This window comes from Falco biarmicus, chromosome 1 (assembly GCF_023638135.1).
Source record: "Falco biarmicus isolate bFalBia1 chromosome 1, bFalBia1.pri, whole genome shotgun sequence".
NCBI lineage: Eukaryota > Metazoa > Chordata > Aves > Falconiformes > Falconidae > Falco > Falco biarmicus.
The window spans coordinates 113,252,121-113,268,745 of record NC_079288.1 but is presented as its reverse complement, the minus strand read 5'-3'; the positions used below and the strand labels follow the sequence as shown (position 1 = coordinate 113,268,745).

The 16,625-nt window shown below is 40.8% G+C and overlaps 1 protein-coding gene across 7 annotated transcripts in view; it reads right to left on the bottom strand.

The window, feature by feature from the left end:
- Positions 1 to 16,172, bottom strand: part of OTUD4 (OTU deubiquitinase 4) — a 34,610-nt gene extending 18,438 nt beyond the window's left edge. For 6 of the 7 annotated variants that reach the window (XM_056362159.1, XM_056362184.1, XM_056362201.1 and 3 more), the window contains exons 1-8: positions 15,921 to 16,163; positions 12,803 to 13,354; positions 11,206 to 11,289; positions 8,093 to 8,143; positions 6,096 to 6,142; positions 2,766 to 2,838; positions 2,188 to 2,269; positions 1,260 to 1,404 (exon numbers count right to left, since the gene is read on the bottom strand). In XM_056362159.1, coding sequence (XP_056218134.1) covers positions 1,260 to 1,404; positions 2,188 to 2,269; positions 2,766 to 2,838; positions 6,096 to 6,142; positions 8,093 to 8,143; positions 11,206 to 11,289; positions 12,803 to 12,967 — 647 coding nt within the window. In that variant the 5' untranslated portion in view covers positions 12,968 to 13,354; positions 15,921 to 16,163. Of the gene's footprint in view, positions 1 to 1,255; positions 1,405 to 2,187; positions 2,270 to 2,765; positions 2,839 to 6,095; positions 6,143 to 8,092; positions 8,144 to 11,205; positions 11,290 to 12,802; positions 13,355 to 15,920 lie in introns of those variants that run through there. The other variant, XM_056362211.1, reaches the window with a different exon arrangement.
- Positions 16,173 to 16,625: the final 453 nt, after the last annotated feature.

Here is a 16,625-nt window from a genome sequence, read left to right as displayed (position 1 = left end):
TTAACTAGGTCAAGGGTCACACACACTAGCCCTTACATCATAAGACATATGGTTTAAATCAAAAACATTTGAGTTTGATAGTCCTAAGTGAGCATATGACCTTCATTTACAAAGGTGCTGTTAAGGTTAGCAGTATATTTTCTTATGAATCCCAAAAATACAGGGTAATGCTACCGCATATGAAGCCCAGGAAAGCTCTGAGAACAGAAAGAAATAAAGAAGGTTTCCACTCTCTGACATTTAACTACAATAATTGTTCCCTGAGGCAGAAATACTTTGTATTTTAATTGGAAGTGTTCCCTGGTATTTCTCTTTTTTTTTTTTTTTTTTCCAAACAAGAAAGAAAACCAGTCCCTTTCCCAGAACTTGGTTTTCCTTCTGTGGCAATTTCCATAGTCTTCCCTTCTGTTGTTTTCAGCTTGGAGAGAAAAAAAAAAAATCACCCCCCAACATCTCAAGAAATTTTTTCTGCCACATGCCATACAGACTACAGCAGAGCCCCCAGAAAGGACTTTAATGACGCTCAGCAGGAAGAGCTGACACGATCCACTAGCATAGCGTAATCTCCATGGCTTCAATGGAACCTCACACAAGCCAGGGTTTTAAGAACAGTACTAAACGGAAGAAAAACTGCCAACATGTAAATGCAAAAACAGCACTGTGAAAGACTTACTGTGCAAAAGGAATCAGTAGGTCAAAATCTCAAAGCTGGCTAGAGCATCCAGGTCCAGCAAAAGGAATACAAACCCACAGCTATAACCACTTCACAAAGGTCAAGGAACAACATGGAGCAAGCTACATCTGTATTTCTCCATTAGCCACATCTCAAGCAGGCATTTCAGCCCCCAGATGTGGAAGCAACACAAGTTGGATTAGATTCCTGTAACCCTACTCATTTGCAAGAGTGAGCCAAGTTAATTCTCATGGAGTTTTACCATGCCAGACTGGCACACTGACAGCAATCCCAAGGGATTCTGCTATTTTAAACAGGAAGATGGACAGGTTGCAATGCCAATATTCCATTGTGTAAAGAGACCCAAAGCTAGCCTGCAGGAAGAACAGAGGAATCCAACCCCTGTCCTTAGGTACAGGGAAGATTACACATTTCAAGTTCGAAGTTTACTTCTTCATGCTTCTTTTCTTAGTAATTTGTGAAGTTTTTCAACTCCGTTACATTCTATTACCTATCAGAAATTCAGAACACTTTTCAACATGTGTCACCCATAGGTACCTTTCATTAACTTTTAAATCGCATTTACCTGTAGTTGTCATCTTCTGAATCTGACGCTGATACTTCACTGCTACCGTTACTTTCCTCTGTCACACCAACAGCACTAAGTTCTGCTATGATTTTCTTTACATCTGTATCAAATACTTTTTCATAAAGCAACTCATACAGCAGAGCTGGGGAAGAGGAAGAGAAAGCGGAAGGGAAAAATCAATTACAAGGTAAATGGGATTTTTATACCACCATTACAGATGCACTTCAAATTACTTCAATCAAAGCAAGCAAGCATTTTGATGTGCTAACTGAAACAGTGAAGGCATTAGAAGCAAAACCAGCTGCAGCTACTATGGCTTAATGGGTATACATGAAACTACTAGAAATCAGGTCTCTCAAGGGACAAACTTGGCCTTAGCCTTCTAACTCTGCACACAGGCAGATTTCATAAGGAATTAGAATCCTTGCAGGGATTGTCACAAGAACACATCAAAGGCGATTAAGACCTTTGGGTATTTCTGCCATCTAGTAAAGAAAACAACCAATGAAGACAGTTTTTTTTTGCACGTGCAACCCCCGTAATTTCTGTGAAAAGTTACACATGCAAGGATAATTTTAACATAGACAATCAATTTGCTAGCAGTCTGAAATACAAAAATAAAACCAGAATGGTGACCAAAGAAACGCAACAGATAAACAGAAAATGTTAATGTACTAATTTGTTATATTGGACCACCCAGATTCAAATTGGTCGGTAAATCTCCTCTTGGTATATAATCTGCTTTGTCAAGAATCAGGACACAACAGGAAGTCACGCTCTCCAAAATCATACAGTCATTGACAACTCTAATTAAAGAATGACTATAATAAACTTTCATACGCAGCCTCTTCCTGAAACCCGATAGTGAACATTTTAACATTTCTGGTAAAAATACATGCTTTTAACTAACCAACATAATACTTACACTGGCACAGAGCAGCCTTTTCTGAATACTCTATGGGATAAACAATATCATAGTGGTTTCCATTTGAGAAGCACAGCAATACCTATTAACAAAACCACACAGATACATTAAATTGAGTTGAAAGGGTAGTGCTCATGTAAAAAAATCAAGTGAGATACAAAACCTAGAGTATCAAAGCATTGTTATCTCTCATGATCTCAAAGCATCAATAAATATCAATAAAATTATCAAAATGTTTCGCAGATGTCCTTTAAACCAAGAAGAATTTGACCAAAAGTCAAAAAGAATTCAAGACAGACGTAGCTATGCGAGTTAGCACTTGTAATAGAAAATTTTGTAAAAATCAGTTTACAAGGAAGATACACCGCACCCCAAATACGGACCATCTATTAAAAAGTGCTACATGTGTTAATAGAATAGCACCTTAAATACATACAAAAGAATTTGTTAAAATTGAATTCTCAGAACATTTCATTGCTTTGAATAGTAAAACTCAAATGAAACTACTTGCTGTTTATGAAGTAGTCTTAAATCAGCCTTTCACAGTAGCCAGGAATTATTTATTTAATTTTTTTTACCTTATCAGAAAAGCCATTTTCAGTTACATGTGAAGGAGAAGCATTTGGTTCCCGGTATATTATGAAATCTTTCCTGAGAAAAAAGTAGCAGTTAAAATTTCATTTAAAGATTTATGTCAATAGAAATTGGAATATTCAAGTCAAGTTCAAGAAACATACATAACTACAGAAAAGACCTAGTGGAAAAGAATACTGAAGATGATCAGTACAGCTATCACTGGTGAAAAAAAGCTTACTTTTACAAAAGAATATACTAGAATAAGATGTGCTGGCACAACATACACAAAGCCAACAAGTCAAACAAATTTCCAGACTTTCTGGAGCTTTCTGGAGCTGTGTCTAGAAAGATGATGGCTTACCAGTCCTGGAGGAATTCACTACACTTTGCCATTTGGAAACCAACCAGAGCAAAGAGGAGGTTGGTTTTATGAATAGAGACAGGAAACCGTGGTAAATTTCCAGAAGATGAGCAACAGCTTAGGCTAAATCTGTACTAGCAGATTGACTACACGCGTGCAAGAACTCTTCTGGACATAGTGGCCAGCTAACAGCACAGCCCCCCATCTGTGCACAGAAATTCTTCTTGCCTCCAAAACTAAGTTCTCATGCTCAGAAGGGTCCACACAACATTCCTGCTCCCAAACCATGGCCCAGCTGCCAAAGTGTGCTAAGGAATGTGCCAAAAGCCCAACCGACCATCAGCAGGCATTGTCTCAGCATCAGATACTGTAACCAAACCTCCAGCACCTCTGAAAAATCATGCCCTCCACATGTTTTTTCATGTGTAGCAAGAAGAAATCTTTCCTTGCATTTTAAAATGAATGAAACACTGCAAAAAAAACCAAAAACAGACAGACATTCAGAGGGCTCAGTTTCCTTTTCTCTTTGGATAAGGACTCCATGCTTCATGGAGTCGAACATCACGCTGCATTCATTGAACTCAAATTGCTAGATCTAAAGTGGCCCTCTTTTCTCTTCAACTGAGGTAACAGAAACTTTTTAGGAAGCTTGGACTGAACCAGCAGATAGCATGCTGTTGCAGTGCTCACAGATACGCATCATCAAAGGTATCAGTCTAGTATAGTTTTTCAAAACAGATTTAGAAATTTTTTTAATCACTGCAAGCTAAGTTAGGGTACCTCATTATGTGTAAGAAGATTAAATATAAGAAATGAACAGTTGAGCTACTACCATTAAGCAAATTTAGAAGTTACATTCTGCACTTACAACTATTTTTTTAGCTTGTTACATTAAAAAGCATAAAAAGCTGAACTGGGTATAAAGTGACAAATACAGGAAAATCCAGAACCGATACTGACATGCTATTTGATTTCATATTTTCTAAAAACTGAAAGACTATCAATCTTTGCTACGGGTTTTTCTGCTATAATCAGTCTCTGTCATAACCTTAAATTTAATTATTTTCTCTTTTTTTATCCCTAATCCTCCCTTTGAATTCTTTGCTCAGCCACCTATCACTTCCTTCAATTTCTTCTTTGCTCACACAAGCAAAAGTTTTATCAGTCTTGCAAAATGATTAAGTATATTCACAGGTGCTGTTTTTGGATTAAAAACAAAACAATACCAAAACTTTCTACAACAGCTCAGAAAAAGCAATTCTGAGAGGAAAATCATTTCATAGCTCAGAGACCCACCCGCTTCAGGGAGACAAGGAAGATTTACTAGATAACCAAATTATACTTTCGACAGATCCGAGGAGTGAAAATGAAAACAAGCCTCTTCATACTGCATTTCTGTCCTATGCTTGAGAAGCCTGAAACTCTCACGTCTCCACTTGGCACCAAATGGGAAATTCATACTTCTGGTTTCCTTGAGTCTGCCAGCACGCATGAAGGGAAGCAACTCTTTCCCCTTACCTCCATCACCATTCCTACTTTCCCAGAGCCTCTAAATTGCTTTTTTAATAGAAGCCAATCTCCCCAAAACAGTTATTGTAATATTTCTTGCACGTTCAACTCTGCAGTGAAATACTACATATAATTGCAACTATGCCACAAACCTAATCGTACTTCCCATAGAAATTGAAAAATCCTATCGACAACCAGAATTTGCCTCTGTATTCATGGATCAACTGCGGTCCTGGATACCAATGTATCATGACTTCAAAATAAACCACTTCCATGGCCAAAAATATAACAAACAGAAGATCATAACCATCTGGTTGCAATGTAATCAAGATGCAATTTTGTTGACTTATGTCCCTCTACATCCTGGCTCAATCTAACCACCAGACCTTCCCTTTAAGCTTCCGAGGCCAAACTTACTTTGACTTTCAGTTCAGTCCTCTTCCACCCATGCAGCACATGCAACTCTAAACTGTCCCACTAACCACATAAAATGCAAAGGTAGAATTTCATGCAATTTCTGACACTTAATACTCATATAAGTACCTGAAAGTAGTATTTAACTAGTTTGTTTCTTTCCTCTTATCAACTGTCTCATCAAGAGTCCAAGTACAAAGGAAATCATTAATTTACAGTAAGCATTTTGAAATACTGAATTTAACTAGTTCACAAACAGCAGAAAGATGCTGTACATTGCTCATGCCCTTGCACAGTCATTAGAAAGCAGTTATAAATATCAAGCATATTGTTTCATACTACTTTGTGAAGAAAGATTAATATATAGGATTACATTTAATTAAAATACATCAGCAAAACTGTACACCACCAAGAGGAGTGTTTATCTTCATATAAATACCAAAACATTTCTTAAGCATAGCTCAGGCTATGGCCCCTGACAAACTCTTTATTTCATCCATGCTGATGGAGTGCAAAAAGGAAAGTTTATACAAAAAATACAGTAAGCTACAGCAGTACACCAGGTAGCCTTACATCGGTACATACAACTTCATACCAGGGGAGATGTGAGAATGGCTTTCTAGCATGCAGCCTACAGTACTCCAAGCTACATCAAAGCATTTGTACAGAGATAATGAAAAAAATGGTACAGCCCCCAGTCTAGCAACAGGCTTAGTATTAAAGCCTTGGTGAGAAATAGGAAGAAAAGGGATTTTAACAAAAAATTAAAAGATGTGAAAATTAACAAAATACAAATTGTATGACACTATCCACAATCAGTTGTGCAGATGAGATGCATGACATTAGAAAATGAGCTTTGAAAAAGACATTTGATTGGGGATTTGCAATATTTTTATATAATACCTTGACAGCTGCCATTTTCAAAGCATATTTGTAATTTTCTGGAGAACTACAGTATAACACACAATTCCATCTTTGCTATTCCAACTGATTCACCAACAAAACAACTGAACTGAACTCAATTAAACATACTTAAAGGTTTTCTTACTTGTACATAAGAGAAAGGGCACTTATTTCTACTTGTCCAACCCATTCCTGTATTGAAAAAACAAAAGAAAATTAAGTTCAAATACACACAGTTATTACACTTCCTCCTGTGTAGATCAAGAGATGCAAGATATCATTGTCAAAAATATATTAACACCGAGTCCAAAATTCAGCCAAGACACTTTGACTGTATTTGAAGGGTTTTTTTGAAATAACAGTAACTACTCCAGTAAGGTGGTTAAGGGGTACAAGCTAGAGGAATTTCTTACAAAAGTAGAAATGGATTTGTATGAAAACTGAGGTAACTTAAAACAATCACATAAATGCAGATCTGTCATTAAAAAGTATGATTTTGAAAGGTGATACAGTGGTGAGGTTTTCTTTTTCTTTTGTTCAACCAACCAGCAGTCTAGCTTTTCAAAAGTGGTTTTTGAAAAGCGCAGGCATTAGATTTACCAAGTGCTTTTACAAATGTTACCCTTTACCTTCAAAACTGTCATGCTTTGAAGGCAGACCTTTAGCTACAGTCAAACCAGAAAAAGAACCTTGAGACTTAACTCTCACGCCTAAAACACAGATAATTTCTGTACAAGTGGCTCGATACAGTTTTGTCAAGTGCTCCAACAAAGTAGACAGCACTACCAAACAGCCAAAATGAACCTGCAATAGTTACATTTCTCATGCAAGCAGCTGTATATTGATACCTAAGACCAAAAATCTGTCCTTTAAAGCTGTTAAACAGTAAATCATCAGCAACACCATAACCCAGACTCAAATCATAGAAAAGCAAGATTTTTCTTCCATTCCCAGTCTAACTGCTGTACTGTGCTCCAGCATGATGTGACTAGATTTTCTCATTATTTCTTTATTAACTTTTTTCCTTTTTTAAATTCTTACTAAATTAAAAATGACTGAAGTGAAGTTTGGGGCAGCAATTTGTAGAGGGGTTTTTCTTCGGGTTTTTTTTTTTATATATATTTCATATTCAGAACAACATTAATTTCTCTGATCATGTAAAGAAGCTGCTGTATGTTCTGTTTTTCAAAAAGATTTTTTAAAAGTTAGTAGACATTATGAAAAAGACATTTTCTGTACACACATTGCAGTGCTGTAAACCATTCACATTAGTGTCATTCAATGCAGAGTATGTTCCACTGGAAAACAGCATGATTTACCGTTTAGCATAGCATATAACCTCAGGAACTGACTTACAAAGCTTTGCAATTAAAAATCCTGAAATAAACAAAGCAGTACAGAAGCAGAATAGGCTAACACCCACTTCTTTTCCTCCTTCCACCATTTATTTTGGAAACTGAAATAAAGAACCATCTGGTTAGCCACTCTTAACTGGGGATGCTGTAAGCATGGCAGGGGGAAAACACAAACAAACAAACAAAAAATCCAAAGAAACAACAACCAAAAAACCCTACAAAACATCAAAAATTACATGCTCTGCTTTCTAGAAGAGGAAATTTTAATAAAATTTATGTACAAGCACTTTAAAAAATTAACAGATTTTGCAATGTTGTACTAGATAGTCCTCCCCGCCCCCTTACGCTTACATGAATTGTTAACTCCCTAACAAAAATACTGAAATTAAATTGGCGAGGGAGGGGAATAATAATTCTGCTTCAAATTATTATCTTCGTAAGAATCCGTGGCTATTGTTCATAACATCCCTTACATGACTAACTCTCTTTTCATCGCCTAAACCTTTAGGCCTTTATTCAAGGCTGTCTTCAAGAAAGAGCTAGCCATGCTGCTTCTTGGCATTTGCAGAGGCTAGAAACGTTTGGATACAATTTTGAGTAACATGTTTACATCAAGACACACAAAAAAATCCACATATCATTTTACAATAGAGGACATGCATAAGAGTATATATTCGTGTAACCCAAAAACCTCTTAAGCTCAGTCAAAAACACGTGAGAAAAAATTCAATTACCCATCAACTTCAACAGAAGTACTACTTTCTATTACAAATAAAGTTTAACATACCTGTGGATTTTCCAAACATTTTAAATACTCTTCAAATGGCCCCTCTATGAACTGTATTAAAAAAAGTAATAATTAGTTATTTTTTATTAGCATAGCACATGGAATCCCCAGTCTGTGACCCATTGTACCAATGGGAATGAATGTACCATTGGAAATTTAAGCCTATCCTGCCCTCAAAGAGCTTACAATCTAAGTATAAAGTGATGTAGAGGTAAGCAAATAACCAGTCAAACATACAGGTCTGCATTCCAGAAAATAACCACATGAACAGCTTTCGGAGTCATTACACAATCCAAAACAAAACAAAAAACCCAAAGAGAAATCCAGCAGCCAAATAGGAAATCTGAAAGAAAGCAAAGATGCTGTCAAGTACATGTTTATGGGCAATTAATTCATCCCTGGCATGCACAGCATCACTGAAGAGAGCATGGGTAGGCTTATCAAGTATCTCGTTAAAAGAAAAAGGCATCAATGGACAATCAGACATGGGAGTCACATTTCTGTAGTATCCAAGTAGTGATAAGATACAGTATAGGCAAATCATGAAGCACTTTTCTCTCTCCTCTGTATCGCTTCAAACAAACTGCTTTTATTTTCAGTGAAAGGATGCAAACAGTTGGGCTACACTGCAAGCGCCAGGCTAAGAAAGCAATCTTTCAGCCACACTCCTTAACACATGAAGACACTAAATTCACATTTGTCAAAGCTGGAAAAAGATGCTGCAGTAACTGAGACATAGTAACTTCAAAGTGTTACAGCCATGCTGGCCAACAGAGCAGCTATTTAAATAGCTTCTTTTTCAAAATTTTAAAATAGCTACTTAGACACAAACTGCTTGATTTAGTTAAAATGAAGATCCACAGCAGTCCAACCAAAGAAGTAATTCCAAGTTAAGGTACAAGCTGGATGGCCTCTTATCACCCATAGTGATTAAGAAACAGTGTCATAAGAGAAACCGAGCAGAGTACTGAGATTAAAAATTCTGCTTTAGCCTTTCTGAAGCTGGCTGGACAGTGTCATTCATGGGAAAAAAAAAAAAAAAAAAAATCAGTCTGTCCAAAATTTTCGATTTAGACAAAAGGCATCGGGTATGTAGTTAAAAGGTGTATTAGTAAATAGACATTTACTTTGTTGTATTAGATCATGGACAGCAGTTGTTTTGTGTGTCCAAATTAAACAACCTAAAGGTAACGCACAGAGGAAGAAAGGAGGGCCACCAGAAAGTTCTCATAGAGAACTGAAGAGTTTAAAATGAGAATGAATATAAGACTACAGCAATCAAAGATAAAACTTCAAGAAAGGATGAGGATGAAAATGGAAGATGGTGGTTAAAGTCACCTGAAACTGTGGTGACAGCAGTATCAGTGGAATGAAAGAGACAAAAATCCAAGCTAAAATGGTTACAAATGACAAGAGAAAGAGGAACTTCAGTGAGTGCCACCAGTATATGTCAATAGAGCGTAACTCCAAAGATGACAGATGAGTAAATAGTTGAATTAAGAGATTATGGATAGAGATATCTGTTGTTTGCAGTGCATTTGTTTTGGGTTTTTTAGAAAGAGAAGTTAACAACGCTATATTCCAGGTGGAAAATACAAAGTATAGCAAGAGATGGGGAGCAAAGGAGATCAGCAGAACTGAAGTACCTGAGGGAGTAGGAACACTAGGAAATGAGAACACATACAAAACACCTCAATCATGAAACACCTATATGGAAAAATTACAAATTTTTTTAAAAGATTTTTTGGAAGGACAGTAAAGATGGATAGATGATAGGTCAATATCACTTGGACCAGTCTGAGGGAAAAAAAAAAAAAAAGATCAGTGAGACTGGGAGTTTGGAGGAGAGAGATCAAGACTTGCCAGGGTTGACAAAGAAGTTACCCAGCTGAGAAGATGCAGAACTAGGGAGGGGAAACAGCACATATTTAGAGTCAAGAAAGGTCAAGGTATTTCCAAAAGCTACACAATACAACAAGAAAACAGAAGTACAGAGGCAGATACTGAGGTGAGCGGGGTAATTCTGGAAAGAAAGGGATTAAAGAGTCAACAATGAAAAAATAAAGTAAGAAGGGACAGAGCTCTAAGACTTGGTAAGTCCTCAGATGGTCTGGAAACAAACAAAGAGTCCTGGCAAGCAGAAATAGTGAAGCCAGAGCTGCATCCTGCCAGAAAAAAATCACTGTATTTTATGTCATTCATTCCTGACAACTCCCACATTAACAGTGATCAGTCACATTTGAGCATAGGGCACTTTGTCAGAAACTACAGCAAATACACACACTCTTATTCCTGCTTTCCTTCTCTTCCCTATACCAGTGTGCATCTAAAACAGCCTTTTTAATTCTGATCCAGGTAAATTTAGAACAGAAGAAGAGTGCTGAGTAATAATCCTTTAGTAACAAATGCTTACACATACTCCTATTTTGCCTATCCTCAAAATTAGTTAAATAGCATATACTCTAGAATACATACAAACCCGAGCAGAAGCAACATTACTTATTATTGTTCTTTTAAAAGGAAGAAAAGAAAATGGATTTTTATAACCTTAACACTGACAATGCTGGCCAAATATAGATCAGTATCAAAATATTTTATGTCCATAGTTGATGGGAAAACTTCGTTACAGGTGTCAGAAAAAGAAACCACAGTGGCATTGCATAGTAAGTTGTAGACCCTGAAACAATTTTACTAACCTCATTAGTCAAATCCCTTATATATTGTAAAAGCAATTAAGTAGCACAATAAGAACATTTTATGACTGTTATTAAAATTGGCATTACAGTAAAATGAAATCCAGATTTTGGTTGCTCCACTATAGACTATGAAAGTTTAAGAAAGTTTGTTTCTTAACGAGCATTAAAACCCCTTCCCTCTCTTCCCACCCCACATCCCTCCAGTCCAAGCAGTACATATGTCCTTCTCCAAGCTTATGAAAGTAAGTTACTACCACACACGTGCCAATTAATTTAAAGTGCACTCCCTTTTAAAAAGCAACAACTAGTATATAGCTACGATGAATACTGTCACAAACAGCAGAATGTATCTTAGAAAAGTGGAAGGAACAGAGTAACTTTCTTTTAAATGCTCACAAAGAAAACAAAAATACTTACTGCTTCAAATTTCTCCCTATTTTTCCGAAGATAGTCTACACAAGCCATCCTAACATCAATATGCCGAGACTGAGAGTGTAACACCTATAAAGGGAGAAAGAAAAGAAAGTGACACTGGCTCTTAGGAGTTTTGATGACAGGTCACAAATAATGAATGACTTGTCTAAATACAGGCTTGGAAATACTCTAGTTTTATTTTTAAGACTATTACAAATGTGCATCCATTCAGTAACAACAATTTTATGCAGGTGAAACCTCAACTTTTATCAAAAACTGAGTAACTGCAGAATCCACAGATTTACTAAATTGAAACATTCATTTTTATGAGGATTTATTAAGCTAAATTAATAGCAATTGTTGTCATTCTTTAACTGACTCCTTTGTAAAGACTTCAATTAATTGAAGAAGTAAGTTACCACAGCAGTGGATGAGGAAATCAACTACCAACATGCACTGATCCAAATGAAATCAAACCAGATATAAGAGAGTGCAGGTCTACTTTCTCTTGACTTTAAGTGGTATAGGCCTGTTGCCCAAACATTGATCTGGAAGCCAGAAATTCAGATCTGGAATATCTACTGGAAAAATATAATTTTCATCACAGGTTCAGAGCTCTTTCTAACATGACTTCGCCTGCATCCTCACTACAACATAGGGAGGTTCCAGTCAACTTAAACTGCAGCCTCTCTTGCAAACCTTACACACAACCCTCAATTTAAAACACTTCCAAGTTCAGATTAGTTCAGTTTTTCCTGCATGAAAACTACAGAGATTAGGCCACATTTCTGGATAAACACCCACTAACTCTGAATTCGAGACCTTCCCTTCAATGAAACACGAATGGGATGTTAAAAATTTAAGTAACAGTTGAAAAAAGTTCTACATAGGCTTGAATGTGGGAGAAACCTTCTATATATACTAAAAACATCAGAATATCAATGTAAGTTTACTGATTATTCCTTTGAAATAACTGGTCACTTCAGATCAATAACGTTTGCTTGCCTGAACTTATAAATTCAGTGGAGAAAGTAACTTAAAAAACGAACAAACCACGTATAATTAGCACAGGAATCTGGGCTCCCACAATCGGAAGCACCAGAGCTCCCACTGCTGTTTGTTTGTATTTAAGACAAGATGACGCTGTCACTTTTTTCCTTTACCAGTAACACTGAAATGGGGGAGGGGAATTCAACAGGAAGAACTGAAAATAAATTACTCACTTGCTCTAATTTTATAGTAAACTAATTCACAAAACTAGAACGAGGCTTTTCAGCTCTTTCTACTAAATTCCGTTCCCCAAATTGTCCCATACAAAGCCACTGTCCCCAAACGTTGAAATCTTACACTGAAGAAAGCTCCAAGGCAGCACTGGAAGGTCAAAACAGGTAACAATTTCTCGATGACAGAAGGCGGCCGTACACACAGAACTTCACTCACCTCGCAAGACTATGTTCAAAATAATGGGGTTTTTTCCCGGCACATGACTGTGTAACCTTAACCTATACTTGTTTGCATTTCAACACTAATTATCCCCTGCTAATAAGATCCACTTCCCATGCTTTCATGAGAAAGTAGCTCTGTTTACATAAGCAGTTACCTGCTCGGCCACAGCCCTGAAAAGACAAGATCCATCCTTTGCAACTCTCTTTCTGTACAAGCCCTGAGATCGCAAGTAGCAGTCCATAGAAGCGTCCCCAGGGGCGTCCATGCCGCTGCCTTGATGACTCTGCTCCCCGCCGTCGGGTCTGCACGCTGCCTCCATGTTACCACTTCACGCCGTGGAGACTCGCTGCACCTCTCCTAGCCCCACATGGCCAGGTAAACCCAGCCAGCAGCTCTAGGGCCAGGCCAAGGAAACAGCAGCAGGTGGGGGAAAACAGCGCTGCCCCCCCCTGCACTCGAGGTAGCAGCAGCAGTAAGAAAAGCAGCCGGGCTCACGTTATCAACTTGCATGTGGGAATCGCGCAGCGGATCCGCAAAGTTTTACTCCGCAGTCTGGACTTGCAGCTCCGTGAAAAAGCGTCGCTTCTAGGCTTCTCTGGAGGGCCGGGCAGCAGCTCCTGGACGCCGCTCAGGCGGGGGCCCGATCCCGCTTCTCCCTCGGGGCGGCGGTTCCCGGCGACTCCCGCAGCCCGAGCGCGCAGCCGGCCTGCCAGGCGGAAAACAAAAGAGAAAGGACATGTGCTACCGCCGCCGGGGAGAGGAGGGGGGGGGAGGAAAAAAAAAAAAAAAACACACACACCGAAAAAAACCACCAAACAACACACGAAACCTGGCATTTACTTTCACTTTCAGCCCGGGCGCTGCTGGGAGCGGTAGTCCCGGAGAAGGGAGAGGCGGGAGCCGGGACCCCGGTGGGGGCCACCCCGCTCCCGGGGCTCGGCTGCGAGCCCCGCACCCCGGCAGCCCCGCTTCGCTCCGCAAGAGCTTTTTAGTTTTAGAACTAATACCGGGATGCCTGAGACCCAATCCACAGATACCTGGACTTTGTGGATTTAAGTTTGGTTTTGATTCCCGCCTTCCCAACAGATTAGGTGGTGAAATTATTTTTTTAGTTTATCCACTTGCAGGAAGGAAGACGGAAATAAAACTGGGAGAGTAAAAGGGATTTTCAAAAAGCCATAGCCATTCAATACTTTCAATACACTGCTTTTTCCATATACCACCTTTAGTGGTAAGAAGCAGCAAGCATTTTTAATACAATTGCATGACTAAGTTTTGCTTGGCATCGTAAATGGGCTTTAGAAGATTTTGGTGCAAAAAGCGTGACAAGGAAGGCAGCTTCCCAAACTTGTAAGGCTTTTTTTTTTTTTTTTTACTGTGGCTATGCAACTTGGAGCAAAAACTACAACACTTTCAGTATAACTAGCGATAAATAAAATGCTACCAGTTACTACTTAGCTTAAATGAACAAATGTAGATGCAAGAAAAGAGAGGTGAAGACAGAAGGAACAAACCCCCTGATTTTTACTTTCAACCAACAGTAATATGACCAGGGAGGGCGGTGACTTGAGCTGAGCTCTGTATATAATAACTGACTGAACAAGCAGAAGTTACAAGCCAGGCTGAGGCTAGTGCTCCATACAAGCAGCATCAAACCCCTTTTTCCTAACAGGCCAGCTTTCAGAAAGGAGCTGGGTCTACTGCAAACAAGAGCAAATTCCCAACAAAACAAGAAGAGAAACAGAAGTGAAAGTGAAATCCTAACAGCACCTGAACCTCCAAAACACTGGAGAGGTGGTTAGGCAGCGTAAAGATGATTGAGACAAGGAACACAAGGGGCTAGAGGGAAAGCTCAAACTTCTCACCAGAAGATGGAAAAAGTCATCTAACAAGGCTGAACTATAAACAGTTGCTGCCACTGACTCAGCTACCATATTCGCTGAAGAAACTCAGACTAGCAGAGTCCCGCATGTGAGAGGTGCTTCTGTAGACAGAAGTGATTTGGCACTATGCTCTTGAGACCTATCAAACTCATGTCATTACAAGAGTTTCTTAGGAATATTCCATTTTTCCTCACCCTATTTGTCATGGCTAGAGACAGAACTATCTTCTACAACATGTTCACAGATTTGTCTTCTGTCACATTTGAGCCTTTTGCCACTGTGATTCTAGAGGCCGGTTACAGGAAGGACAAATCCATCTGTTAAGACTCAAGAATGCCTATACACAAAGGCATCCAGTACGTGACAGAACGTAAACATAGTTCTGGTAAGTGAATACACTGAGAAATTTAAAGAATTAAACTCATACAGTTGTCAGATTCCTAAAAGCCTGTTCTTTTTACAATTGATTCCAGAAGTCAATCAAGCAATGGTGAGCCACAGATTATTTTTTTTTCCCCACAAGTACCCCTACGCAAGTATTTCTGAAGAGGTGATGTTCTCACTGAAGAAATATAGGCTGTGCACAGAGTTTCTAAGGCTTAAGGAGAAACGCAACCACCAAAAGACACCTGAAGCATCTCAATGTTAAAACAAATGCTCCATCAAGATAAGAATGGCCAAATTATACCTCAAGAGTTACTACAAGCGTTCTAATCAGCAAGGAGCTTTATTAACACTTTCAGCCAGCACTTCTACCACAAGCAGCAGCTCCAGCCATTAGTTCCTCCTCCACACCAACCTCTATCGCCCACACAAGCACTTCTGCTGCCCAAATACTGACCCAGCTCAGGAAGCTGACTCAAGCTAAAAAAAAAAAAAAGAAATGAAAAATAAACCACAAAGAACAGAAAAAGAAAAAAACAAAAAAACGCAAAAAAAACCCCACAAACCCAACAAACAACCCAACTCTGTTGTTAAAGGAGGATTAGTTTCGTGATTCAGCCCACGGCCTGCCTGTGCCAACACCTGGCCAGCCCGGGGCGGGGGGCTGCCTCCCCTCAGCGACCTGCACTGCCGGAGGAGACCGGCCCCCGCCCGCCCCGCGCCCGCCCCTTCCCGCACCGGGCAGCGCCGCTCGCCAGCGGCCGCCCCCGGCCCGCCAGCCCGGCAAGGGCGGCCCGGCACAGGCCGGGGACCGGCACCCGGCAGGGGCGGCCCCTCGGCCTGCAGCCCAGCGGCTTCTCGGAGCAGGAGCAGGTCCAAGCGGGCCCTCCCTGCGCGGCCACACCAGCCGCCACCGGGCGTGCGGGGCCGGGCTCCCCGCCCCAAGGGGCCGCGGCGGCGGCGGGGTCCGCACCGCCCCCCGCAGCAGCGTTGCCTGGCACCTACCGACGGAGGGGCGGGCGGCCCCCTCCTCCTCCTCTCCTCCTCCCGAGCAACAGCTGCAGTGGCGGCAGCAGCGGCGCCGCCCCCTCCTCGCCTCGCAGCTGCCCCAGCGGCGGCGCAGGCACTTCAATCTCCCGCGGCGGCCGCCCTGCTCGCGTCGCTCGCCGATGATGCGGCCGCTGTCAGCCCCGTCCCGGTCTCGCCCTCCCGCCTCGCCGCCTCTCATCACTCTCCGCCGCGCGCGCGCCCGCTCCGCTCTCGCCCCCCCCCCCTCCTGCTGTTGGTTTGTCCCAACGGCCTCACCCGCGGCGGCTCGTACCACTTGGCGCACAGGGGAGGAAAAAGAGGGTGGCCGGGGAAAATTGCCCAGGTACTGGAGGAGGGAGCGGCGTTTTAGCGCGGGGATGTTTCTCTGGGCTGCGTCTCTGCGTGGCCTTAAGGAGCCGGACGGTACCGAGGCGAGAAGCAGTCGCCTCACCCCCCCCCCGCCGGGGGCACGCAGTGGTACGGCCGGAGAACATCTCGATCCCCCCCCCTACCCCGCCGCTCCCAGTGCGCTGGTCCGCGCCGCGGAGGGCGGGAAGGGGGTTACGGCCCGCCTTGTCCTCGCAGCGCTGTAGCGTAGCACAGTTGGAGCGGGGGGCGTTTGTAAGAGTTTTTCTGACAGGTGAATATTTTGTTTTAATGCGTTAACAGCCCTGAAGAACA